Below are 27,533 nucleotides of genomic sequence, written 5' to 3'. Positions count from 1 at the left end.
GGAGTGCAATGGTGCGATCTCGGCTCACCGCAACCTCCGCCTCCTGGGTTCAGGCAATTCTCCTGCCTCAGCCTCCTGAGTAGCTGGGATTACAGGCACGCGCCACCATGCCCAGCTAATTTTTTGTATTTTTAGTAGAGACGGGGTTTCACCATGTTGACCAGGTTGGTCTCGATCTCTCGACCTTGTGATCCACCCGCCTCGGCCTCCCAAAGTGCTGGGATTACAGGCTTGAGCCACCGCGCCCGGCCTGAAACCCCATCTTAAAAAAAAATACTAGCTGGGCATGGTGGCGCGTGCCTGTAATCCCAGCTACTCAGGAGGCTGAGGCAGGAGAATTGCCTGAGCCCAGGAGGCAGAGGTTGAGGTGAGCCGAGATCGCGCCATTGCACTCCAGCCTGGGTAACGAGCGAAACTCCGTCTCAAAAAAAAAAAAAAAAAAAAAAAAAAAAAAAAAAAAAAAAAAAAGAATAGAAAATAAAATAAAGTAAAATAAAAAAAGAAAACAGAGCACTTACACTCAGTGTTAGGCATCACCTGGTACTTTCCAACCAGGGTACATTTTCTTTCTTTCTTTCTTTTTTTTTTTTTTTGAGACAGAGTTTTGCTCTTGTTACCCAGGCTGGAGTGCAATGGAGCGATCTCGGCTCACCGCAACCTCTGCCTCCTGGGTTCAAGCAATTCTCCTGCCTCAGCCTCCCAAGTAGCTAGGACTACAGGTGTGCGCCACCATGCCCAGCTAATTTTTGTATTTTTAGTAGAGACGGGGTTTCACCATGTTGACCAGGATGGTCTCGATCTATTGACCTCGTGATCCACCCGCCTCGGCCTCCCAAAGTGCTGGGATTACAGGCTTGAGCCACCGCGCCCGGCCATTTTCTTTTCTTTCTTTTTTTTTTTTTAACTGAAACAGAGTCTCCCTCTGTTGCCCAAGCTGGAGTGCAGTGGCATGATCTGGACTCACTGTAACCTCCACCTCCTGGCCTCAAGCAATCGTCCCACCTCAGCCCCTGGAGTAGCTGGGACTACAGACACAGCAACACCATGCCAGACTAATTTTTGTATTTTTTTTTTTTTGTATTTTTTTTTTTTGAGACGGCGTTTTGCTCTTGTTACCCAGGCTGGAGTGCAATGGCACGATCTCGGCTCACCGCAACCTCCGCCTCCTGGGTTCAGGCAATTCTCCTGCCTCAGCCTCCTGAGTAGCTGGGATTACAGGCACGCACCACCATGCCCAGCTAATTTTTTGCACCTTTAGTAGAGACGGAGTTTCACAATGTTGACCAGGATGGTCTCGATCTCTTGACCTCGTGATCCACCCACCTCGGCCTCCCAAAGTGCTGGGATTACAGGCTTGAGCCACCGCGCCCGGCTAATTTTTGTATTTTTAACACAAGCGATCTGCCCACCTCAGCCTCCCAAAGTGTTGAGATTACACGTTGAGCCACCGCAGCAAGCCCATTACTAATTTTAGAGGAAGATTGTGGCTCCTTAAGAACAGTGTCCAAGTTTTACACATATGTTAACATGTTAAATGAAAAAAAGTTGGTTCCCACAATCTTTTTTTAAAAGTTTTTATAGGCCGGGCGCGGTAGCTCAAGCCTGTAATCCCAGCACTTTGGGAGGCCGAGGTGGGTGGATCACGAGGTCAAAAGATCGAGACCATCCTGGTCAACATGGTGAAACCCCGTCTCTACTAAAAATACAAAAAATTAGCTGGGCATGGTGGCGCGTGCCTGTAATCCCAGCTACTCAGGAGGCTGAGACGGGGGAATTGCCTGAACCCAGGGGGTGGAGGTTGTGGTGAGCCGAGATCGCGCCATTGCACTCCAGCCTGGGTAACAAGAGCGAAACTCCGTCTCAAAAATAAATAAATAAATAAATAAAATAAAAAAAGTGCCTCTAGGCACAGTGGCTCATGCCTGTTATCCCAGCACTTTGGGAGACTAAGGTGGGAGGATCAACTGATGAGTTTGAGAACAACCTGCCCAACATGGTGAAAACCCATCTCTACTAAAATAAATACAAAAATTAGCCGAGCTGGCCGGGCACGGTGGCTCATACCTGTAATCCTAGCCCTTTGGGAGGACGAGGTGGGTGGATCATCTGAGGTCAGGGGTTCAAGACCAGCCTGGCCATCTTGGTGAAACCCCATTTTAAAAAAAAAGGCCGGGCGCAGTGGCTCAAGCCTGTAATCCCAGCACTTTGGGAGGCCGAGGCGGGTGGATCACGAGGTCAAGAGATCGAGACCATCCTGGTCAACATGGTGAAACCCCGTCTCTACTAAAAATACAAAAAAGTAGCTGGGCATGGTGGCGTGTGCCTGTAATCCCAGCTACTCAGGAGGCTGAGGCAGGAGAATTGCCTGAACCCAGGAGGCGGAGGTTGCGGTGAGCCGAGATCGTGCCATTGCACTCCAGCCTGGGCAACAAGGGCGAAACTCCGTCTAAAAAAAAAAAAAAAAAAAAAAAAAAAATTAGCTGAGCACGGTGGCATGCACCTATAATCCCAGCTACTTGGGAGGTTGAGGCAGGAGAATCGCTTTAACCTGGGGAGGTGGAGGTTGCAGTAAGCCGAGATCATGCCACTGCACTCCAGCTTTGGCAACAGAGACCCTGTCTCAAGGAAAAATAACTAACTAACTAAATAAAATTAATAGCTAATATTTGCCAAACATCACTATTTGACAGGCTCTTTACATATAGCATCTAATTTAATCTGCACAAGAATCTATGGCATGGTCATTATGAGAATATTCATTTTACTAATTAAACTAAGGCTTAGAACAGAACAGTTTAAAAGTTATCTGAGTTAGCCAGGCGTGGTGGCTTACACCTGTAATCCCAGCTGACCAACATGGAGAAACCCCATCTCTACTAAAAATACAAAAATTAGTTGGGCATGGTTATGCACGCCTGTAATCCTAGCTACTTGAGAGGCTAAAGCAGAAAAATTGATTGAACCTGGGAGGTGGTGGTCACAGTGAGCCAAGATTGCATCACTGCACTCCAGCCTGGGTGACAGAGTGAGACTCCATCTCAAAAAAAAAAAAAAAGTTACCTGAGTTCACTCAGTTAGTAAACAGCAGAACCTGGGTTGGCCTTAGCCATCACATATCAGTGTGACTGCTGTTAACCACCATGCTATTGTCAACCTAAAGGAAAAAACTGAGGTGAAATTAATATAAGTAGAATTTACTTGGACCAAATTTGAGACCCGCAACCCAGGAGCATAGATTCAAGTTACCCTGCATATATGTTCTAATTAATAGCAGATAAAAGTGTGTTTATTTATTATTATTATTATTTATTTATTTATTTATTTTTTATTTTTTTTTTGCACCAGGGGCTTCCGGGATTTCTACTATGATGGGGTGCGCTTCTGCTTCCAATACCTGGACACTTCAGAATGCAAAGTGCCGGAGTCCACCGGAGCTCAGATCTTGCCTATAAACATCACGAATGTCTTTTTTTTTTTTTTTTTTTTTTTTAAAGAATAAAGAAGGCCGGGCGCGGTGGCTCAAGCCTGTAATCCCAGCACTTTGGGAGGCCGAGGTGGGTGGATCACAAGGTCAAGAGATCGAGACCATCCTGGTCAACATGGTGAAACCCCGTCTCTACTAAAAATACAAAAAAATAGCTGGGCATGGTGGTGCGTGCCTGTAATCCCAGCTACTCAGGAGGCTGAGGCAGGAGAATTGCCTGAACCCAGGAGGCGGAGGTTGCGGTGAGCCGAGATCGCGCCATTGCACTCCAGCCTGGGTAACAAGAGCGAAACTCCGTCAAAAAAAAAAAAAAAAAAAAAAAAAAGAATAAAGAAGAGGAAGAAAGAGGAAGAAGGAGAGAGGATGGGGGTATTGCTTTATTGCCCGGGCTAGAATGCAGTCTAAATATGGGTATGCCTATAATTGTCCTTAATAATGGAGACATGAAAGAAAATGAGGGAAGAGAATAGCAAACAAGGAGCCAACCAAGATTTCTTTTAAACTTCTAAGTTGATATGATGTGGTACTGATAAGAGTGTATATTTTGTATATTTAAAGTGCAGAGTTCTATAAATGTTAATTACATTTACTTGTTCCAGATCTGAGTTCAAGTCCTGAATATCGTTGTTAATTTTCTGTCTCATTGATCTGTCTAATATTAATGTTGAAGTCTCCCACTATTATTATGTGGGAGTCTAAGTCTCTTTATAAGTCTTGTATGTCTGCGTATTCCTGTATTGGGTGCGTATATATTTAGGATCTTTAGCTCTTCTTGTTGTTGCATTGATCCTTTTATCATTATATAATGTCCTTCTTTGCTTCTTTTGATCTTTGTTGCTTAATTGTAACTTCTGCTTTTTATTTATTTATTTTAGCTCTCTGGTTGGTTGGTAAATCTTTCTCCATCCCTTGTTTGGAGTCTTTGTGTATCCTCGAATGTGAGATGGATCTGGATGCAGCATACTGATGGGTTTTAGTTTTTTATTCAAATTGCCTGTCTTTGGATTGGGGGATTTAGTCAATTTAAATTTAGAATTAATAATAATATATGTGAGTTTAATACTGCCATTAGCTGACTATTTTGTCCATTAGTTGATGTAAATTCTTCATTATATTGGTGCTCTTTTTGATAATTTTTTTAGAAAGGCTGATACTGTTTGTTCCTTTCATATGTGTAGTGGTTCTTTCAGAAGCTCTTGTAAAGCAGGCCTGGTGGTGATGAAATCTCTGAGTGCTTGCTTATTCACAAAAAACTTTATTTTTCCTTCACATGTGAAGCATAGTTTGGCTGGATGTGAAATTCTGGGTTGAAAGTTCTTTTCTTTAAGGATGTTGAATATTGGCCCCCACTCTCTTCTGGCTTGTAGGGTTTCTGCTGAGAGATCTGCTGTAAGTCTGATAGGCTTCCCTTTATGGGTAACCTGACCTTTCTCTCTGGCTGCCCTTAGTATTTTCTCCTTCATTTCAACCCTGGTGAATCTGACGATTATGTGCCTTGGAGTTGCTCTTCTTGAGGAATATCTCTGTGGTTGTTCTCTGTATTACCTGGAGTTGAATATTATCCTGCCTTACTAGGCTGGGAAAATTTTCCTGAATAATGTCCTGAAGCGTATTTTCCAGCTTGGATTCATTCTCTTCGTCACATTCAGGTACACCGATCAAGCGTAGATTAGGTCTTTTCACATAGTCCCATATTTCTTGGAGACTTTGCTCGTTCCTTTTTATCCTATTTTCTCTAATCTTGTCTTCTTGTTTTATTTCATTGAGTTGGTCTTCGACCTCTGATATCCTTTCTTCTGCTTGATCAATTCGGCTGTTAAAACTTGTGCATACTTCATGAAGTTCTCCTATTGTGTTTTTCAGCTCCATCAATTCACTTATATTCCTCTCTAAATTGTGTATTCTTGTTAACATTTCGTCAAATCTTTTTTCAAAGTTCTTAGTTGCTTTAGATTGGGTTAAAACAAGTTCTTTTAATTCACAAAAGTTTCTCATTATCCACATTTTGAAGCCTGCTTCTGTAATTGGAACACACTCGTTCTCCATCAAGCCTTGTTCCGTTGCTGATGAGGAACTGTGATCCCCCGCTGAGGGAGAGGCGTTCTGATCTTGGGCATTCTCAGCCTTTTTTGGCCGTTTTCCTCCCTTCGTTATAAATTTATCCATCTGTGGTCTTTGAATTCACCGTCTTTGTAATTAGGTTTCTGAGTGGACGTCCAACTTACTGATTCTCAGCGCCGAAATCTGAGCAACCCACTGCACCGACCAAATCAGCGGCGTTAAGATTAATGGTGCTTTTCCGACTCTGCACCAAGAACCGTCGCCCCAAGGCGCCGGCAAAACCGCCTCGCCGGTCACAAGAGTAGCGCTGGCGACCCGTGGGGCTCCTCCGCTGGGAATCTCCTGGTGCGTGAGCAACAAGAATTCATGTGAAGGTGTGGCGTCCTCTCATTCTTTGCGCTTTCAGTGGGAGCTACAATCCCGAGCTGTTAGTGATCAGCCATCTTGGATCTCTCTATTATTTATTTTTTTGAGACAGAGTTTCACTCTTGTTACCCAGGCTGGAGTGCAATGGAGCGATCTCCGCTCACCGCAACCTCCACCTCCTGGGTTCAGGCAATTCTCCTGCCTCAGCCTCCTGAGTAGCTGGGATTACAGGCACGTGCCACCATGCCCAGCTGATTTTTTGTATTTTTAGTAGAGACGGGGTTTCACCATGCTGACCAGGATGGTCTTGATCTCTGGACCTCGTGATCCACCCGCCTCGGCCTCCCAAGGTGCTGGGATTACACGCGTGAGCCACCGCAACCGGCATTTGTTTGTTTGTTACAATTTTATTTAAATAGAGACAAAGTTTTACTCTTTGCCCAGGCTAATCTCAAACTCCTGGGCTCAAGCCATCTACCCACCTCAGCCTCCCAAAGTGCTATGATTACAGGCATGAGCCACAGTGCCCAGTGAGGTTTTTTTTTTTTTTTTTTTTTTTTTTTTTTTGAGACGGAGTTTCGCTCTTGTTGCCCAGGCTGGAGTGCAATGGCACGATCTCGGCTCACCGCAACCTCCGCCTCCTGGGTCCAGGCAATTCTCCTGCCTCAGCCTCCTGAGTAGCTGGGATTACAGGCATGCACCACCATGCCCAGCTAATTTTTTTTGTATTTTTAGTAGAGACGGGGTTTCACCATGTTGACCAGGATGGTCTCGATCTCTTGACCTTGTGATCCACCCGCCTCGGCCTCCCAAAGTGCTGGGATTATAGGCGTGAGCCACCACGCCCGGCCGGTTTTTTTTTTTTTTTTTTAAACAGTCTTGCCACCAAGCCTGGAGTACAATGGTGCCATCATGGCTCACTACAACCTCCACCTCCTGAGTTCAAGTGATTCTCCTGTTGCAGACTCCCAAGTAGCTGGGATTACAGGCATCCACCACCACGTCTGGCTCATTTTTTGTGTTTTTAGTAGAGATGAGGTTCATCATGTTGGCCAGGCTGGTTTTGAAGTCCTGACCTCAGGTGATCTACCCATGAGCCTCCCAAAGTGTTGGGATTTCAGGCATGAGCCACCGTGCCCAGCACAAGTGAGTTTTTGTTGTTGTTGTTGTTGTTTTTAGATGGAGTTTCGCTCTTGTTACCCAGGCTGGAGTGCAATGGCGTGATCTCGGCTCACCACAACCTCCGCCTCCTGGGTTCAGGCAATTCTCCTGCCTCAGCCTCCTGAGTAGCTGGGATTACAGGCATGCAGCACCATGCCCAGCTAATTTTTTGTATTTTTAGTAGAGATGGGGTTTCACCACGTTGACAGGGATGGCCTCGAACTCCTGACCTCGTGATCCACCCGCCTCGGCCTCCCAAAGTGCTGGAATTACAAGCGTGAGCCACCGAGTCCGGACCACAAGTGAGTTTTTAAAGTCAGCTGGGCGTGGTGGCTCACGCCTGTAATCCCAGCATTTTAGGAGGCCGAGGCGGGCGGATCAGGAGTTCAAGAGATCAAGACCACCCTGGCCAACATGGTGAGATCTTGTCTCTACTAAAAAACTACAAAATTAGCTGGGTGTGGTAGCTCACGCCTGTAGTCCCAGCTACTTAGGAGGCTAAGGCAGGAGAATCCCTTGAACCAGGGAGCTGGAGGTTGCAGTGAGCCGAGATCTCGCCATTACACTCCAGCCTGGCGGCAGAATTTGTCTGTCTCAAACAAACAAACAAAATAAATAAAAAAGAAGAGGCAGTTTCCAAGTTGTTTACCAAAAATTTACATTAAAATAACAAACTATAGATTGGCTATGGCTATGCTTTTTTTTTTTTTTTTTTTGAGACGGAGTTTCGCTCTTGTTACCCAGGCTGGAGTGCAATGGCGCAATCTCGGCTTACCGCAACCTCCGCCTCCTGGGTTCAGACAATTCTCCTGCCTCAGCCTCCTGAGTAGCTGGGATTATAGGCACGCACCACCATGCCCAGCTAATTTTTTGTATTTTTAGTAGAGACGGGGTTTCACCATGTTGACCAGGTTGGTCTCGATCTCTCGACCTTGTGATCCACCCGCCTCGGCCTCCCAAAGTGCTGGGATTACAGGCTTGAGCCACCGCACCCAGCCGGTATACTTTTTTTTTTTCAGGCTAAGTTTTGCTCTTGTTGTCCAGGCTGGAGTGCAATGGTCCCATCTCAGCTCACTGCAACCTCCTCCTCCCTGTTCAAGCGATTCTCCTGCCTCAGCCTCTGAGTAGTTGGGATTACAGGCATGATGTGTCACCACACCAAGCTAATTTTCTTTTTCTTTGTTTGTTTGTTTGAGGGGGAGCCTTGCTCTGTTGCCAGGCTGGATTGCAGTGGCATGATGTCAGCTCACCACAACCTCCACCTCCCGGGTTCAAGCAAGTCTCCTGCCTCAGCCTCACAAGTAGCCAGGACTATAGGTGTGCACCACCACACCCAGTTTTTGTATTTTTAGCAGAGACGGGGTTTCACCATGTTGACCAGGATGGTTTTGATCTCTTAACCTCATAATCCACCCGCCTTAGCCTCCCAAAGTGCTGGGATTGCAGGCGTGAGCCCCCATACCCGGCCAACTTTGTATTTTTTTTTTCTTTTTAAAAAAATTTTTAATTTTCAAAAAATAATTTTTATGAAACGCTTCATGAATTTGCGTGTCATCCTTGAGCAGGGGCCATGCTAATCTTCTCTGTATCATTCCAATTTTAGTATATGTGCTGCCGAAATGAGCACCAACTTTGTATTTTTTTTTTTTTTTTTTTTGAGACGGAGTTTCGCTCTTGTTACCCAGGCTGGAGTGCAATGGCGCGATCTTGGCTCACCGCAACCTCCGCCTCCTGGGTTCAGGCAAATCTCCTGCCTCAGCCTCCTGAGTAGCTGGGATTACAGGCACGAGCCACCATGCCCAGCTAATTTTTTTATATTTTTAGTAGAGACGGGGTTTCACCATGTTGACCAGGATGGTCTCGATCTCTCGACCTCGTGATCCACCCGCCTCGGCCTCCCAAAGTGCTGGGATTACAGGCTTGAGCCACCGCGTCCGGCCTGTATTTTTAATAGAGATGGGTTTCACAATGTTTGTCAGGCTGGTCTTGAACTCCTGAGCTCAAGTGATCTGCACCTCAGCCTCTCAAAGTGCTGGGATTACAGGTGTGAGCCACCACACCCAGCCTATAGCTTGTTTTTTGTATCACAACTTCCATGAACATGAAGATAATGGGTAAGGCAGTTAGTCAAGAACAAAATACTTTTATTTTTATATATTTATTTTTGAGACAGGGTCTCACTCTGTTGCCCTGAAGCGCAGTGGTTCAATGTTGGCTTACAGGAGCCACAACCTCCTGGGTTTTAGCAATCCTCCCACCTCAGCACCCCTAGTAGCTAGGACCACAGGTGCCCAACACCAAGTCCAGCTAATTATTTATTTTTTTGTAGAGATGAGGTCTCATTATGTCATGCAGGCTGGTCTTTAACTCCTGGCCTCAAGCCATCCTCCTGCCTTGGCCTCCCAAAGTGTTGGGATTACAGGCGTGAGCCACTATACCTGGCCAAAATGCCTTTAAATCAGTGGTTCCCAAATTTTTGGCACCAGGTTTTGGAGAAGACAATTTTTTTACGGGTCAGGGGGAATGGGGAATTATTTTAGGATGAAACTGTTTCACTTCAGATAATCAGGCATCAGTTAGTTACATTCTCATAAGGAGTGTGCAACCTAGATCAATCAAAACATTCTGAGCAAAGAGAGCAGCAAGGTCAAAGACCCAGGGAAATAAAACAAAATAGAGTAAGGAAATTCCCAAGTTGTTCAATGCAACTGGGGCATAAAATTTGAGGGAGACAATGGTTAAAGGAAAGACTGGAAGGATTGACTGTGGTTTCATTCAGTAAACATTTATTGAGTACCTACAATGTGCTGTACACATGCTCCTTGTTGTCTTTCTTTTTTTTTCTTTTTTTGAGATGGAGTTTTGTTCTTGTTGCCCAGGCTGGAGTGCAATGGCCCGATCTCAGCTCACCAAAACCTCCGCCTCCTGGGTTCAAGTGGTTCTCCTGCATCAGCCTCCTGAGTAGCTGAAATTACAGGCATGTGCTACCATGCCCGGCTAATTTTGTAATTTTTTTTTTAATAGTAGATATGGGCTTTTCTCCATGTTGGTCAGGCTGGTCTTGAACTGCCGACCTCAGGTGATCTGCCCACTGTGGCCTCCCAGTGCTGAGATGTCCAGCTGCTTGGTCCTGTTTTCATGTGTTCACAGTCAAGGGCAAAAAGAGAAAACTTAGTCATGGGCTAAGTGGCTCATGCTTGTAATCCCAGTGCTTTGGGAGGCTCATGTGGGAGGATTGCTTGAGGCTATGAGGTCAAGACAGCTACCACATATTAAAAAATTACCTGGGCATGGTGGCATATAACTGTAGTCCTAGCCACTTGGGAGGCTGAGGTGGGAGGATCACTTGAGCACAGGCATTCAAAGCCTTAGTGAGCTACAACTGCACTCCAGCTTGGGTGACTGAGATCCTGTCTCTAAAAAAATGCTAATAAATATAAAAATAAAAGTAAAATAGGCTGGATGTGGTGGCTCACACCTGTAATCTCAGCACTTTGGGAGGCCGAGGCAGGTGGCTCACCTGAGGTCAGGAGTTCAAAACCAGCCTGGGCCGGGCACGGTGGCTCAAGCTTGTAATCCCAGCACTTTGGGAGGCCGAGGCGGGTGGATCACGAGGTCGAGAGATCGAGACCATCCTGGTCAACATGGTGAAACCCTGTCTCTACTAAAAATACAAAAAATTAGCTGGGCGTGGTGGTGCGTGCCTGTAATCCCAGCTACTCAGGAGGCTGAGGCAGGAGAATTGCTTGAACTCAGGAGGCGGAGGTTGCAGTGAGCCAAGATTGCGCCATTGCACTCTAGCCTGAGTAACAAGAGCTATAAACTCCGTCTCAAAAAAAAAAAAAAGACCAGCCTGGCCAACATGGTGAAACCCTGTCTTTAAAAAATAAATAAATAGCCAGGCACGGTGGCTCAAGCCTGTAATCCCAGCACTTTGGGAGGCCGAGGCGGGTGGATCACGAGGTCGAGAGATCGAGACCATCCTGGTCAACATGGTGAAACCCCGTCTCTACTAAAAATACAAAAAATTAGCTGGGCATGGTGGCTCGTGCCTGTAATCCCAGCTACTCAGGAGGCTGAGGCAGGAGAATTGCCTGAACCCAGGAGGCGGAGGTTGTGGTGAGCCGAGATCCTGCAATTGCACTCCAGCCTGGGTAACAAGAGTGAAACTCCGTCTCAAAAAACAAACAAACAAACAAACAAACAAAATAAATAAATAAATAAATAACGGCCGGGCGTGGTGGCTCACACCTGTAATCCAAGCACTTTGGAGGCCAAGGTGGGCGGATCACCTGAGGTTGGGAGTTCAAGACCAGCCTGACCAACATGGTGAAACCCCATCTTAAAAAAATAAATAAATAAAATATAAAAAAAGAAAAAAAGAAAAAATAAATTAACATAAATTTAAAAAATAAAAGTAAAATAAAAGGAGAGACAATTGATAATCAGAAATTGTAAAAAGTACTAAAAGGGAAATAAATTTGATGATAGAAGAGAAACATTTTAGAAAATATATTGGCCAGGCCAGGCATGGTGGCTCATGCCTGTAATCCTAGCACTTTGGGAGACAGGGTTTCCACCGCATTGGTCAGGCTGGTATCAAACTCCCAACCTCAGGTGATCTGCCCACCTCAGCCTCGGAAAGTGCTGGGATTACAGGCGTGAGCCACCATGCCCAGCTATTTGGGAGGCTGAGGCAAGAGAATTGCTTGAATCCAGAAGGCATAGGAGGTTGCAGTGAGCCAAGATCTTGCCACTGAACTCCAGCCTGGACAACAGAGCAAGACTGTGTCTCAAAAAAAAAAAAAGAGAGAGAGAGAGAAAGAAAACATATTAGCCTGGGTGCAGTGGCTCACACCTGTAATCCCAGCACTTTGGGAGGCCAAGACAGGCAGATCACTTGAGGTCAGGGGTTCAAGACCAGGCTGGCCAACATAGTGAAACCTCATCTCTACTAAAAATGCAAAAATTAGCTAGGTGTGGTGGCATGTGCCTATAAGCCCAGCTACTCTGGAGGCTGTGGCAGGAGAATCACTTGAACTTGGGAGGCAGAGGTTGCAGTGAGACAAGATGGTGTGCCTGGGCGACAGAGCAAGACTCCGTCTCACAAAAAAAAGAGGTGGGGAGAGAAAAGAAAGTATATAGCATATCAAAATATGTTTAGAAAATGTATTTTTGGCCGGGCACGGTGGCTCAAGCCTGTAATCCCAGCACTTTGGGAGGCCGAGGCGGGTGGATCACGAGGTCAAGAGATCGAGACCATCCTGGTCAACGAGGTGAAACACCGTCTCTACTAAAAATACAAAAAATTAGCTGGGCATGGTGGCGTGTGCCTGTAATCCCAGCTACTCAGGAGGCTGAGACAGGAGAATTGCCTGAACCCAGGAGGCGGAGGTTGCGGTGAGCCGAGATCGCGCCATTGCACTCCAGCCTGGGTAATGAGTGAAACTCCACCTCAAAAAAAAAAAAAAAAAAAAAAAAAGAAAAGAAAAAAAAAAGAAAATGTATTTTAGGCCTTTAGTTAAGACGTTGGCTGGGTGCAGTGGCTCAAGCCTGTAATCCTAGCACTTCGGGAGGCCAAGGTGAGCAGATAACTTGAGTCCAAGAGTTTGAGACCAGCCTGAGCAGCATGGTGAAACCCTGTCTTTACAAAAAATTAGTTGGGTATGGTGGTGCACGCCTGTGGTCCCAGCACTTTGGGAGGCAAAGGTGGGAGGATCACCTGAGGTTAGGAGTTCGAGACCATCCTGGCCAATACTGTGAAACCCCCGTCTCTACTAAAAATACAAAAATTAGCTGGGCATGGTGGCACACTCCTGTAGTCCCAGCTACTTGGGAGGCTGAGGCTGTGGGCGGCTTGCCTGAGCTTGGAGTTCAAGACCAGCCTTGGCAACAGTGTAAAACTCTGTCTGTACTAAAATACAAAAAATTAGCCAGGCAAGGTGTGTACCTGTCTCTACTAAAAATACAAAATTAGTCAGGTGTGGTGGCGCATACCTGTAATCCCAGATACTCTGGAGGCTGAAGCAGGAGAATCACTTGAACCTGGGAGGTGTAGGTTGCGGTGAGTCGAGATCGTCATTAACACTCCAGCCTGGGCAACAAGAGCAAAACTCCCCCTCAAAAAAAAAAAAAAAAAAAAAAAGAAAATTAGCCTAGCCGGGTGTGATGGCACCCCCCTGTAATCCCAGTTACGTGGGAGGCTGAGGCATGAGGATCGCTTGAACCCGGGAGGCGGAGGTTGCAGGCTGATATCGTGCCACTGCACTCCAGCCTAGGCAACAGACCGAGCCTCTGCTAAATAAAATAAAAATAAGTAAATTATTCGAAATTGTAATAAGCTAAGTAATAAGTAAAAACTGGAGAAAACCCCTAACAATAATCTGGGAACAAGATGATGTGACGGACTAAATCTGGCAGTAATGACAGAGAAAAATGAATAAATTCAAGGCATATTTTGGAGGTATAACTGACAAGGTTTGTTAACTGGCAAGCTGTAGTAAATAAAGAAAAAGGGAGGAATAACTGCTGTAAACAACCCGATCAAAAGGACTGAACCAGCTCCGCCCTTCCCGTTTGGACCCATGCGAAGGAAGCCGAGGGAAACAAAACCCAAAAACCAAAAAAAAAAAAAAAAAAAACAGCGTAGCTACCGGCATCCGGTCTAGCGTCGCGAGGAGGCCGTAAATGAGAGAAACCAGTTTGGTCCCCTCCCTTAGTGGGCGGTCCTGGAGACTGACAGACCAATGGCAAGCGAGTAGTCAAGGGATAATCCAATAGCTCTGGAGTGGGTGGTGTCCTGAGGAATTGGGGTCGGCTGGAGTTCGGGCCTGGAGTTTGGCATTTCCGCCCACGTGGGAAGCTGCTGTATAGATACAGCTTGAATCTCAAGTGCGGGAGAGTCCTGGATCGCGAGTGATGGGTCCGGCGCCAGCTGGAAAGCAGCTGCGCGGAGCGACTGGAGGGCCAGAGGTGGGTTGAACCATCTGGGAAGAACAGAGGCTCAATGTGCGCACCCTTGGCTGCAGGGCCCGAGATGGCGCCGCCTGACAGCTTGCGAGTGAAGGCCATGCGGGCGGCCCATTCTGGAGGATGCTTCCAGCCTGTGGCACTGAGATAGGGCTTGCTAGGGGGAATGGAACCTGGCAGTATTTGGACAGAAGCAGTGAAGGCAGTAGAGCCTCTGCTTCCTTCTTGAGCTCTGTACCTCATAGTTGAAGAGACCCACACTTGAGTCCTTTCCTTTCCTGGGTCCTCCTTGAGGATAAGCGGATTTTCCTCCCTCTACAGAACTTGTGTCCAGTTCTGTGCTGCCCGCTGTAGCGGAGGGCATACGGTGCCTTTCCTGGAGCACTCCAGTAAGGCTTTCTTGGGTGAGAGGGATCGTGGAGGGGATGGGCCCACGGCTGCAGGGGAAAAGTTTGGGATCCTGCACGCTTGCCTTTGAAGCCTGCTCATAGTACGTGTGTACCAGTTGTGGAACCTCGAGTTAGTAGTGGGACTTCAAGTGTCTTCAGGAATAATTGTGAGGATTTAATGACTTACTAAATGTATCCTCTGGGGTCCAGTCGGTTCTAGCTCCTTCCATCAATGAGTACTTAGTATATACTGAGGCAGTTAGGGCATCCTAGAGGAGGTGGAACCTGGTAGGATTTGGTTTGAGAGAGAATGGACAAGATATTTGAGAAGTCCCAGGCCTATATCAGCAGAAGAGGAAACTACCTGAAAATACAAGTGGCTTGGCCATTACTTAGGACAGGGCCCAGTCAGCTTCTTCTTCTTCTTCTTCTTCTTCTTTTTTTTTTTTTTTTGAGACAGAGTCTTGCTCTGTTGCCCAGACTGGAGTGCAGTGGCACAGTCTCAGGTCACTGCAGCCTCCACCTCCCAGGTTCAAGTGATTCTCCTGCCTCAGCCTCCCAAGTAGCCTAGATTACAGGTATATACCACCACACCCGGCTAATTTTTATATTTTTAATAGAGATGGGGTTTCCCCATGTTGCCCAGGCTGATTTCGAACTCCTGACCTCAGCTGATCCGCCTACCTTGGTGTCCCAAAGTGTTGGGATTACAGGCGTGAGCCACGGCGTCTGGCCTGGGCCCGGTCAGCTTCTATCCCTACCAGTTCCAAATAGCTCCGTGCTTGTGGTATCAGGTAGACACGAGACCTCTTAACTCAAGGAATTTTCAGTTCAGCACTCAGTGATGTTCCTCCAAGTAATGATTCTCCTGAGTTTTACAAAATCTGACTCTTATTCAAAAGAGGGACCAGGAACAGGTGAAGACTTTACTCACAACCTGTCATGATGGCACTTTAGGCAGCAGATGCTTGATACCTATGACCTCACATGGGCTTCTCCCTCTCTGGCCATAGGTGATGGAACCAGCCCTAGAAGACGAAGGCAAAGGCAAAGAGGGGAAGAAGGCATCCTCTAGGAAGCGTACACTGGCTGAGCCTCCTGCGAAGGGCCTCCTGCAGCCAGTGAAGCTCAGCCGGGCAGAACTGTACAAGGAGCCTACCAATGAAGAGCTTAATCGCCTTCGGGAGACTGAGATCTTGTTCCACTCTAGCTTGCTTCGTTTACAGGTACTGTTGAGTGTCTGGGGCTTGGATTAGAGGGGAGTACCTGGGACCCTGAGGCTTACGGACTATATTCCACCCTCTCTTACAGGTAGAGGAGCTACTAAAGGAAGTAAGGCTGTCAGAAAAGAAGAAGGATCGAATTGATGCCTTCCTACAGGAGGTCAACCAGCGGGTCATGAGGGTGCCCTCAGTCCCTGAGACAGAGGTAAGCAGGTGGCCTGGAAAACTGGGAAGCCCATGAGGTCCCATCCTGCCAGGTTCCATTTCCTCTAGGATGCCCTGACTGCCTCAGTATATACTAAGTACTGTGAGGGTGACTCCAGCAGGGGCCTTGCTGTTAATGTCTTTAAGGGTAGGGGTGCAGGGAGCTCATTCTCATGGCAAGGAAGCTTAGCTGGGAGCGTGGTCATCTGTGTATTCATTCAGCAGGTACTTACATGCCTTGTAGTGTTTGTGTTCTTACGATATATCAGTAAACAAAATAGCCTATGCTCTAATGTTGAGGTTATAGATAATAGATAATAAGCATGACAGGTAAACTATATGGCAATGTTAGAATGTGGTAAACACTGGAAAAAGGAAAAACTAGGACAAGCAAAGTCAGGAGATTGGGCATGTTAGAGGATGGGAGTGGTTTATAAGTTTAGGTTTTCACAAAGCAGGCCTTACTGAAGTGACTTTGTGTAAAGACTTGAAGTAGGTGCATCAGTTCTATAGATATCTAAGGGAATGAGAGCATTCCAGGAAGGAGGACAGCCAGTACAAAGGCACAAAGGCAGGAATGTTCCCGGTACATTCCTTGGAATGATTGAGAAAGATAGAAGGAGATGAGTTTTAAAAGGTGATGGGGAAAAGTAGCATATCATGCAGGGTATTGTGTCCCAAAATAAGGACTTTGGTTGTTGCTCTGGGTGAGATGGGGAGCCACTACTGGGTTTATTTTGCAGAGCAGTGATGCCCTCTAACTTTTTTTCTTTTTTTTTTTTTTGAGACGGAGTTTCGCTCTTGTTACCCAGGCTGGAGTGCAATGGCGCGATCTCGGCTCACCACAACCTCCGCCTCCTGGGTTCAGGCAATTCTCCTGTCTCAGCCTCCCGAGTAGCTGGGATTACAGGCACGCACCACCATGCCCAGCTAACTTTTTGTATTTTTAGTAGAGACGAGGTTTCACCTTGCTGACCAGGATGGTCTTGATCTCTTGACCTCATGATCCACCTGCCTCGGCCTCCCAAAGTGCTGGGATTACAGGCTTGAGCCACCGCGCCCGGCCTCTAACTTTTAAAAGTTCACTTTTCCAGCCTTAAAAAGTTTAGTTTTAGAAGTTTACTCTGGCTGTTGTGTCAAAAGTAGAATGGAGAGGGACAACGGTGAGAGTTAGGAACTAGTATAGTTACTGAGAAACGGTGGCTGAAACTAGGGTGGAAAGTAGAGAAGTGATCCGTTTCTTTTTTTTTTTTTTTTTGAAATGGAGTCTCGCTCTTGTTGCCCAGGCTGCAATGCAATGGCATGATCTCTGCTCACCACAGCCTCCGCCTCCTGGGTTCAAGTGATTTTCCAGTGTCAGCCTTCTGAGTAGCTGGGATTATAGGCATGTGCCACCACACCTGGCTAATTTTGTATTTTTAGTAGAGATGGGGTTTCTCCCTGTTGGTCAGGCTGGTCTGACCTTAGGTGAGCCGCCTACCCTGGCCTCCCAAAGTGCTGGGATTACAGGCGTGAGCCGCTGTCTTTTTTTTTTTTTTTGAGATGGATTCTTGCTCTGTAGCCCAGGCTGGAGTTTAATGGCATGATCTTGGCTCACTGTAACCTCTGCCTCCCGGATCCCGGTTCAAGTAATTCTCCTACCTTAGCCTTCCAAGTAGCTGGGATTACAGGAGCCACCATGTCCAGCTAACTTTTGTATTTTTTAGTAGAGATGGGGTTTCACCATGTTGGCCAGTCTTGAACTCCTGATCTTGTGATCTGCCCGCCTCGGCCTCCCAAATGCTGGGATTACAGGCGTGAGCCACCATGCCCTGCCTGATTTTTCTTTTTTCTTTTTTTTCTTTTTTTTTTGAGACGGAGATTCACTCTTGTTATCCAGGCTGGAGTGCAATGGCGCAATCTTGGCTCACCGCAACCTCCGCCTCCTGGGTTCAGGCAATTCTCCTGCCTCAGCCTCCTGAGTAGCTTGGATTACAGGCATGTGCCACCATGTGCCCAGCTAATTTTTTTTTGGTATTTTTAGTAGAGACGGGGTTTCACCATATTGACCAGGATGATCTCGATCTCTTGACCTCGTGATCCACCCGCCTCGGCCTCCCAAAAGTGCTGGGATTACAGGCTTGAGCCACCGCGCCCGGCCTTTTTTTTTTCTTTTTTTCTTTTTCTTTTTTTTTTTTTTTTGAGACGGAGTTTCGCTCTTGTTACCCAGGCTGGAGTGCAATGGCGTGATCTCGGCTCACCGCAACCTCCGCCTCCTGGGTTCAGGCAATTCTCCTGCCTCAGCCTCCCGAGTAGCTGGGATTACAGGCACGCACCACCGTACCCAGCTAATTTTTTGTATTTTTAGTAGAGACGGGGTTTCACCATGTTGACCAGGATGGTCTCGATCTCTCGACCTTGTGATCCACCCGCCTCGGCCTCCCAAAGTGCTGGGATTACAGGCTTGAGCCACCGCGCCCGGCCTTTTTTTTTTTTTTTTTCTTTTTTAAAAAATTTTCTTTTTAGAGAAGTCCATTTCCAAATACATTTTGGTAGTAAAATGGGTATTCTTAACAGATATAAGGTGGTTTAAGTGTTTTTGGCTTAAGAAGTTATATGGAGTTGTCTTAGCAGGGAAGACGTATGGGAGTTTGGTTTCAAACGTACCGATGTGTTAAGATGTCTTCTAGACATAAAGAGTACATGTGAGGAAGTCAGTTGAATCAATATGTATCCCCATCTCTGCCCCCACAGCTCACTGACCAGGCATGGCTCCCAGCTGGGGTTCGAGTACCCCTCCATCAAGTGCCCTATGCCGTGAAGGGCTGTTTCCGCTTCCTGCCCCCAGCCCAGGTTGTTATTGTGGGCAGCTACCTTCTGGGCACCTGCATCAGGCCAGACGTCAATGTGGATGTGGCACTGACCATGCCCAGGGTAAGGTCCAGGGTTTAGGGGATAGGGGCCCACCACCTGACTATCTACAAATCCCTGGATCCCTCTTTCTTATCTGCCACTTGCCGGGGGATTGAAGTCTGAATTCTAAATCAGAAGAGTGGACCGTTGCAAGCATCCTGAGGGCAGCTTAGATTCCTTGGGCCAGTTGCTGTCCTTCTGGAGCTTTGCCCTCCTGATCTGAAACGTGGGCATGGTGTTGCTAACTGTGGCTCAGGCGCTTCTGTCAGCAGAGGAGCCTGGCACTCTCACCTTGGCTTCATCTTGGCCTGCAGCTCCACAAGCACTTATGTGCCTGGCCTTCTCTTCTCCCCTGGCCCCTCCAGGAAATCCTACAGGACAAGGACGGGCTGAACCAGCGCTACTTCCGCAAGCGTGCCCTCTACCTGGCCCACTTGGCTCACCACCTGGCCCAGGACCCCCTCTTTGGCAGTGTTCGCTTCTCCTACACCAATGGCTGCCACCTGAAACCCTCACTGTTGCTGCGGCCACGTGGTGAGACACACTGGACTGAGGGCACAGCATGGGGTGGTTAATCTGGAGGAGGAGGCACAGAGGCCTCAAGTACGGGGGGACAAGATGGGGAACGTTTTGGTTCCAAGGGCTCCTGCAGAGTCTCAGGACCCCCATCTCTGCCAGGGAAGGATGAGCGCCTGGTCACTGTACGTCTGCATCCGTGCCCTCCACCTGACTTCTTCCGTCCATGCCGCTTGCTGCCAACCAAGAACAATGTGCGCTCTGCCTGGTACCGAGGGCAGAGTCCTGCAGGGGATGGTGAGCAGGCTCTGGTGTTGAGGTGGAGCTGGAGGGTGGAGGTGTGGGACTTTTCCTCTCATGACTTCCCTTTTCCTCCCACAGGTAGCCCAGAGCCCCCTACCCCCCACTACAACACATGGGTCCTGCAGGATACAGCTCTCGAGTCCCATTTGCAGCTCCTGTCAACCATGCTGGGTTCAGCTCAGGGCCTGAAGGACGGCGTGGCACTTCTGAAGGTCTGGCTGCGGCAGCGGGAGCTGGACAAGGTGAGGTGGTGGTGGCCCAGCCTTCCTGCCTGACCGCCTGTGTGATGGGCAGGTTCTGACCTCGGGCCTCTCCCTCTGTCTCTTTCAGGGCCAGGGTGGGCTTACTGGGTTCCTTGTCTCCATGCTGGTTGTCTTCCTTGTGTCTACACGAAAGATCCATACCACCATGAGTGGCTACCAGGTCCTGAGAAGTGTCTTGCAGTTTCTGGGTGAGGCAACTAGGTGGGGAAAGGCCTTGGGCTCCACTCTTCCTGGAATCCTCTCATCCCAGCAGGGGTCTTTTGGTTTCTTGCCATCAGACAGAGGAGCAAACTGAATCAGCTGAGGGAGGGTGTCATTAGGGCTAGGTCCCCAGAGGGGGATACCTTCTGATACACTTGTGGTTCACTTTAGCCACTACAGACCTGACAGTCAACGGGATCAGTTTATGTCTCAGCTCAGATCCCTCTTTGGTGAGTTGGGGAAGGGCCAGGTCTATGCCAGGAGGCCTGAAAGTAAGGTGCCAATGCTGACCTGCTTCTCTCTACACCTCCCAAGCCGGCCCTGGCTGACTTCCACCAGGCCTTCTCCGTTGTCTTCCTGGACTCCTCAGGCCGCCTCAACCTCTGTGCTGATGTCACTGCCTCTACTTACCACCAGGTACCCATGGGCCCCCAGTCCCCTGATGTCCCAGCCTAGACTCTGTCCCTTTTGCAAGTACCAGAACCCCAGAAACTCCTGCCCAAAGAGCTAGATTCAGGACATGTCTCCTGGTCTAAGCCCTTGGATCAATGAAGGACACAAGGATGGTCTCTTTTTACTCTGTGGCTACAGGTGCAGCACGAGGCACGGCTGTCTATGATGTTGCTGGACAGCAAAGCTGATGACGGGTTCCAGCTGCTGTTGATGACTCCCAAACCCATGATCCGGGCTTTTGACCACGTCCTGCAGTGAGTTTAGGGGTGGCAGGGTATGTTGGCGGGTCCTGTCTCTTTGGGGTGGGGCAAAGGTCTTTAGATAGGGACTCAGGTCGTTGAGGGAGGAGATGGTACTAGGGACTGGCAACCTGATTCCCCCTCTTTGGCCCTCTGTACCCCTCCAGTCTTCGTCCACTGAGTCGCCTGCAGGCAGCATGCCACCGGCTGAAGCTCTGGCCAGAGCTGCAGGACAATGGTGGGGACTATGTCTCAGCTGCTTTGGGCCCCCTGATCACCCTCCTGGAGCAGGGCCTGGGGACACGGCTGCACCTGCTGGCTCACTCTCGGCCCCCAGTCCCAGAGGTGAGGTGGTGTAGGTTGGGGAGTTTGGATCTGAGTGGGGCTGGATCCAGGGTCCCAAGAGACACAAAGGATATTCCTCTAGCTAGGTGTTTCTAGCTGGCCAGAACATAGATTTCCAAGCCAGGCTGGAAGATTCAAGGACTGAGCTCAGCCTTTTGAAATCCTGCAGTGGGACATCAGCCAAGATCCACCAAAGCACAAAGACTCTGGGACCCTGACCCTGGGACTCCTCCTCCGGCCTGAGGGATTGACCAGCATCCTTGAGCTGGGTCCAGAGGCAGACCAGCCTGAGGTAAGGGACCCCAGCATGTACACTGGAAGGAGCGGGGCGGCTCGTCCCCATGGGACCTGGACTGAAGCCTGTCAGGCAGGGTCCACAGAGCCCTTCCTTCCCCAGTGCTGCTACCACCCTTGCCTCCTCAGGCTGCTGAATTCCGCCAGTTTTGGGGATCCCGCTCGGAGCTTCGACGTTTCCAGGACGGAGCCATCCGGGAAGCTGTGGTCTGGGATGCAGCCTCTATGTCCCAGAAGCGCCTTATTCCCCACCAGGTGGTCACCCACCTCCTGGCACTGTGAGTGTTGGCATCTGGATTCCAGGAGGCAGTGTGGGCTGGGGAGCCTTTTCTGGGGGCTGGCCCAGGCAGTTCAGCGAGAACATAGCCCCACGTTTTCTCACTGTCTGTGCCTCTTTTTCAGCCATGCCGACATCCCAGAAACCTGTGTTCACTATGTGGGGGGTCCCCTGGATGCACTTATCCAAGGCCTGAAAGAGGTAAGGGTCTCAGGGTCAAAGCTAGTGATTGTAGAGTAATCTGTAGGGAGAGTCCTTTCTGCCTCAGCTAGCTTGCACTTCCTGGCATGTCCAGCAGGCGACGGTGCTGGCTCTGCTGCAGCCTGAGCCGGGACAGAATCCAGGTGGTGCTGGCCTTGTGTAGGGTCCAGCCTCCTGACCGTCTTCTCCCTCTCAGACCTCCAGCACAGGCGAGGAGGCCCTGGCAGTGGCAGTACGTTGCTACGATGACCTCAGTCGCCTACTGTGGGGACTGGAGGGTCTCCCACTGACCGTGTCTGCTGTTCAGGGAGCTCATCCAGTGCTGCGCTACACAGAGGTGAGTTGCCACAGGGCAGGTGACCTTTCTGCTTGGTGCCCCCCCCCGCCACTCTGGTCACCCAGTATTTCACTGTTCCAACTCCCGACTCTGGGCACTCCCTCCCAGACCCAGGCCCCTTCCTCAGCCTGCCTTCTTCCACAGGTGTTCCCACCAACTCCAGTCCAACCAGCCTCCTCCTTCTATGAGCCTCTGCGAGAGCGGTCCTCACTGTTGCCCCGGCCCGATAAGCCCTGTCCAGCCTACGTGGAGCCCATGCCTGGTAAGAGGGTCCTTGGGAGGAAGTGGGAGGGATAGTTCCCACTCCAGGCTACAGTATGAAACCTCTTACTCCTCTTCTCCCTCAGTGGTTTGTCACCTGGAGGGCAGTGGCCAGTGGCCACAGGATGCTGAGGCCGTGCGGCGGGTGCGAGCTGCCTTCCAACTGCGCCTGGCAGAGCTGCTGACGCAACAGCATGGTCTGCAGTGCCGTGCCACTGCCACGCACACGGATGTCCTCAAGGTTAGGCTGGTGCAGGCAGCTATGTTCCCGGGGAGGCGGGGCACCAGGGATGTCAGAGCGTGGAAGAAGACACCAAGCTCGGGGCACCAAGCTGGGGAACAGGGCCATAGGCCTCAGAGTACCCCTGGGGTCCAGGGCTGACATAGCCTTCTCTTTCTGTACCTTCTTCCAAAGGATGGATTTGTGTTTCGGATTCGCGTGGCCTATCATCGGGAGCCCCAGATCCTGAGGGAGGTGCAGAGCCCAGAGGGGTTGAACTCGCTCAGAGACACACCTGCCTCCCTCTGCCTTGAGAGAGACACAAGGCAGTTGCCACTGCTCACCAGTGTCCTGCATGGGTAAGGCCACCTGCACAGGTTGTTGTTGTCTGGGGGCCCCTTCTTGCCCCGATCCTCCTCACCTAGCCACCTGTCTCTCTGGGGTCCAGATGGTATCATAGTTAGGGGTATGAGTTCTGGAGTCAGGCAGGTTCTGGAATCCTGGCTCTGCCGCTTACTGACTGTGACCCTATGGTCAGATTTTCCTCCCTTGTTCCTACATTTCTCATCTGTAAAATGGAGATAACACTAGGGTCAATTTGTTGTAGGCTTTGTTAAGAGAACATGAGATTACATGTATAACCCATTAGCACCGAGGCTGGGCCCTGGGTGCCTGAGTCTCGCTGACACTCCCTCCTTTCCCCAGACTGCAGCAGCAGCACCCAGCCTTCTCTGGTGTGGCGCGGCTGGCCAAGCGATGGGTGCGTGCCCAGCTTCTTGGTGAGGGGTTCACTGACGAGAGCCTGGATCTGGTGGCTGCTGCCCTTTTCCTGCACCCTGAGCCCTTCACCCCTCCCAGGTGATTCCCTCCACTTTTTCCCTAGCCGGGAAGTTCCCTTGGGGCCAGCTATCATCCTTTGTGCTATACCTTAAGTCTACATGGGATGGGTTGTAGAGCAAGTGACAGGAGGGATTCTAAGATACCCTGCTCCCCACATCCACTCCAGGGGGTCTGAGCTCCATAGACTGAAGGAGGCCTGGGGATATATGGCTGGACTCTGGACTCTTTGCCTACTCCAGCCCTTTAGTTCCCCCCAGGTTGGCTTCCTTCGATTCCTTTTCCTGGTATCAACGTTTGATTGGAAGAACAACCCCCTTATTGTCAATCTCAACAATGAGCTCACTGGTAAGTAGTAGAACTGGGGTCAGACTGCTGGAAGAACTGCCCTTTATGGATTTCAGGCAAGGGTTTTCCCTGGCAGTGTTAGATTTTCTCTGTGCCTCCCCAGCCTCGAATGTCTCAGCCTGACCATTGAGACATGGTTTGCTCTCAGTTGTCAGAGACAGAATGACAGTGTGGTAAGCAAGCTACCCGGGGGGAGGGGGATGCTGTGGAAGGAAGAGGAGAATAGAAGGGGGATCCTGTATACCAGGTGAGAAGTATTAGGGCAAGGAGCCAGGAAGTGTAGCATAGATACTCAGACCTCTTGGCGGGGTGGGAATGGTGATTTCTGGTTGTAACATGAGACACTTCTGGTCTCCGCAGAGAGCAGGGTGTCGGGTTCCTAATTCCCCAGGTGTGTGGAAGCCTAGGGTGGGAGGGGGCCAGGGGCAAGACTCAGCTTGTGCAGGCCTGGAAACCACACTAGGGGTGCCGAGCAGTGGAAAATTCTGCCCCTGGGCTGAGGTTGGGAGATTAATGCCCCACCCAGTTGAGGCAAATGCGATGTCCCTTTGATCACCTTTGCCACTTGTTGGTAGGGGGTGTTGAAACATACCTGTGATGAGCAGCTGTTGGGGGCACTGTAGCAGTACCTGGGGAGTAGAAGGTGTCTTCAAGGGAGGGCCAGGCTGACCCAGGACCCATTTTTGTCTCTAGCGGAGGAGCAGGTGGAAATCCGCAGTGCCTTCCTGGCGGCTCGGGCACAACTCCCCGTCATGGTCATTGTTACCCCCCAAGACCGCAAAAACTCCGTGTGGACACAGGATGGACCCTCGGCCCAGGTTCAGCCCCATAGCTGCCCCCTGATGTGTGGTTTTCTCCCCAAGGAAAAAGGCCCAGCCTGAGCTGGGAGAGACCCACTGTCAGTTCCAGTCTGTTTCTGTACCCCGCAGATCCTGCAGCAGCTTGTGGTCCTGGCAGCGGAAGCCCTCCCCGTGTTAGAGAAGCAGCTCATGGATCCCTGGGGGCCTGGGGACATCAGGGTAAACTTCTGACCAGCAGTGACTCCAGGGCCTTTGGGGAATCTGTCTTTTGGAAGTTCAGAGTTTGGGGATCTCACAGGAGGTTGGGTCCCCTTGTTTGGTGAGACTGAACAAAGGAGGTGTTGAAGCTGCCATGGTGCCTGGGGTGGCAGAGCCTGGGGAAGCTGGGCTCCATATGGGCCTCCTGTTTCTAGCCTGTGTTCCTCCTGCTGGACTGCGCACCAGCTGCTTCCTCTGTGGGTCTTGGCGTTTCTGTCTTCACATGGGCAGGAGGGCCCATAGCGGGTGTTCAGATGAAAGGAAAGGAGGAAACCAAGGTGGGCTTGGTCCAGTTCCCCATCAAGGGGATCCTGCTGATCCCTCCTTCTCCATTTCCTTAGACAGTGTTTCGGCCACCCTTGGACATTTACGATGTGCTGATTTGCCTGTCTCCCCGCCACATCCCGCGGCACCGCCAGGCCGTGGACTCACCAGCCGCCTCCTTTTGCCGGGGCCTGCGCAAAGAGCCAGGGCCCTCGTCCCTGATGCCCGTGCTGGGCTACGATCCTCCTCAGCTCTATCTGATGCAGCTCAGGGTTGGTCCTAAACAGCTGAATGACACTGGGGAGGGGACTTCAGGTGAAGCCAAAGCTGTGGCGGAGCTCTTAAGTGCCCATCTGTAATCTTCGCTATTCTGTCCCTTTCTAGGAGGCCTTTGGGGATCTGGCCCTTTTCTTCTATGACCAGCATGGTGGAGAGGTGATTGGTGTCCTCTGGAAACCCACCAGCTTCCAGCCCCAGCCCTTCAAGGTGCGCTGGCTGGTGACAGCCATGTTCCTGAGTGTGTGCATGTGGCTTCCTGTGGGCATGCATGTCTGTGTGGAGTGTGTAGTCTGCCCTATGGGCAACCCCGTGTGAGGTGTGGAGTGCATGGGCTTGTGTGGCTATCTCCACTAGCCGCTCTGCCCCAGCCTGGTGTCTCTGGGTGTGCCACTAACACTCAACCCTCATCTCTTTCTGATTTCCCCAGGCCTCCGGCACAAAAGGGCGCATGGTGATGTTTCAAGGTGGAGAGCTGGTAATGGTGCCCAATGTAGAAGCAATCCTGGAGGACTTTGCTGTGTTGGGTGAAGGCCTGGTGCAGACTGTGGAGGCCCGAAGTGAGAGGTGGACTGTGTGATCCCAGCCCTGGAGCAAGCTGGAGATGGCCAGCAGGACCTTGGACCTCTAGAGCAAGATGTCAGTGGGCCAACCTCCACTCTTCCTGGACACGAATCCTTCATGGAGGGCCTGCTGGCTGAACACGCTGAATCATCTGCAGCAAAGCCCAGCCCCAATTTTTTCCATGATGCTCAAGCATTGGGGCAAGGGCATGGTGGCCCGTGTCATCTCCTAGGCCTGACCATCCTAGAAGAGGAGTGGGAACCAGCTCAGAGAAAGAACTGAACCCAGGAGATTCATCCAGGTGGATGAATCTATTAGTCCTGGGCCTAGACCTGCCCCCAGGACTTTCCCACTCCTTTCTTAGTCTTCTAGAAACAGAGAAGGGGCTGTGTGCCTGAGAGAGTCTCTGTCTTTTTCCTACTGCCAGGACCTGTACCTGGACTTCAGTCTGCCTTCACTGCAATGTCAGACCTTTAGTTGGGACCCAGAGAAAATGTGGCCCTTCCACCGACACTGAGCAGTGGAAAGGGGCTATATGTGTATGAATAGACTGCAGTGAAGGAGCACAGTGCCTTCCTGTGTTGGTGCCACTTCCCAGGGTGGAGACAGTGGAAACGAACTGAGGACAGGAAGGGCTAGAAAGGTGAAGGGATCGGGGGACTGGTAGTCCCCCAGTCTTGGAGAGGTGCAAAAAGCACTGGCTGTTACCCTCTGGCTGTATCTGCCCTGGCTGTTTGCCCTTTGATGTCACAAACTGTCACTACTATGCACCTGCAGTGGGGTTGCAGAGATGAGGGAGACTAAGTCTTGCTCCCCAAGAGCTCCGAGGGCTTGAGGAGGAGAATGCTGCCTCCTTTCAGTCTGGTCTGCACCCTCTTTCTGGCAGCCTCTCTGCTTCCCCTAATTCCGGCTGTTTTTCCAGACTCAGCTCAAATAGTGCCCCTCCTTAAGCCCATCCCTCACCCCGAGCCTGAGGTGATCTTTCCCTCTTCTGAACTATTAGAGTAGTTTCTGTGTGTTCAGTTCACTTGGCAGGCACACACAGTGGCATAAATTAAATTGTTTTGAACCCTGATTTAAATTGCAGCTGGGCGTGGTGGCTCATCCCTGTAATCTCAACACTTAGGGAGTCAGGAGACTCCCTTGAACCCAGGAGTTCTAGACCAGTCTGGACAACATAGCAAGATCCTATCTTTTTAAAATAAAAAGTTAAATTGCTTAATTTGCCCCATGTTCCTGGCCTGTCTCTTCCCTTTACATAATTTTAACCTGGTTTCTTGCATGTAAACTCCTTGAGGGCAGGGAACATGTTTGAACATAGATTTCTTCATGTCCTTCCTAGCACTTATTACAGTGCTTTGCTCAGGCCATCCAGCACAGGCAGGTGGAGGGCAGGGAAGCCCACTGGAAGATTGCAAAGTAAAGGGAATCTATTTGTCAACTCTGCCTGGAACAAGTGGGTGGTGATGGTGAAAGAGAAAGCCTAAGAGATAATAGAGCTGACGTTTATTGAGTGCCTAATAGGGG

At 49.8% G+C, this 27,533-nt stretch overlaps 1 protein-coding gene and 1 non-coding gene across 2 annotated transcripts; one reads left to right on the top strand and one right to left on the bottom strand.

Moving 5' to 3' along the window:
* Nucleotides 1-8,592: 8,592 nt before the first annotated feature.
* Nucleotides 8,593-8,699, bottom strand: LOC120366431 (U6 spliceosomal RNA). Its single transcript, XR_005581099.1, has one exon. It is a non-coding gene; the product is annotated as a U6 spliceosomal RNA (small nuclear RNA).
* Nucleotides 8,700-13,883: 5,184 nt separating this feature from the next.
* On the top strand, nt 13,884-27,233 carry NOL6 (nucleolar protein 6). Its single transcript, XM_003939744.4, has 26 exons — nt 13,884-14,044; nt 15,444-15,656; nt 15,742-15,858; nt 18,591-18,770; nt 19,115-19,283; nt 19,428-19,562; nt 19,647-19,810; nt 19,899-20,019; nt 20,204-20,262; nt 20,348-20,449; nt 20,624-20,739; nt 20,892-21,069; nt 21,239-21,361; nt 21,493-21,641; nt 21,766-21,841; nt 22,038-22,178; nt 22,323-22,440; nt 22,526-22,680; nt 22,855-23,018; nt 23,365-23,517; nt 23,747-23,844; nt 24,538-24,662; nt 24,774-24,863; nt 25,244-25,438; nt 25,551-25,652; nt 25,873-27,233. Exons 1-26 carry the CDS (start codon nt 13,991-13,993, stop codon nt 26,020-26,022), a joined length of 3,447 nt encoding a protein of 1,148 aa, XP_003939793.3. The 5' UTR covers nt 13,884-13,990; the 3' UTR covers nt 26,023-27,233.
* Nucleotides 27,234-27,533: the final 300 nt, after the last annotated feature.

Source organism: Saimiri boliviensis, chromosome 2, assembly GCF_048565385.1.
Source record: "Saimiri boliviensis isolate mSaiBol1 chromosome 2, mSaiBol1.pri, whole genome shotgun sequence".
Taxonomy (NCBI): domain Eukaryota; kingdom Metazoa; phylum Chordata; class Mammalia; order Primates; family Cebidae; genus Saimiri; species Saimiri boliviensis.
The sequence above is the reverse complement of the archived record's forward strand: the minus strand, read 5'-3'. Positions and strand labels throughout refer to the sequence as shown.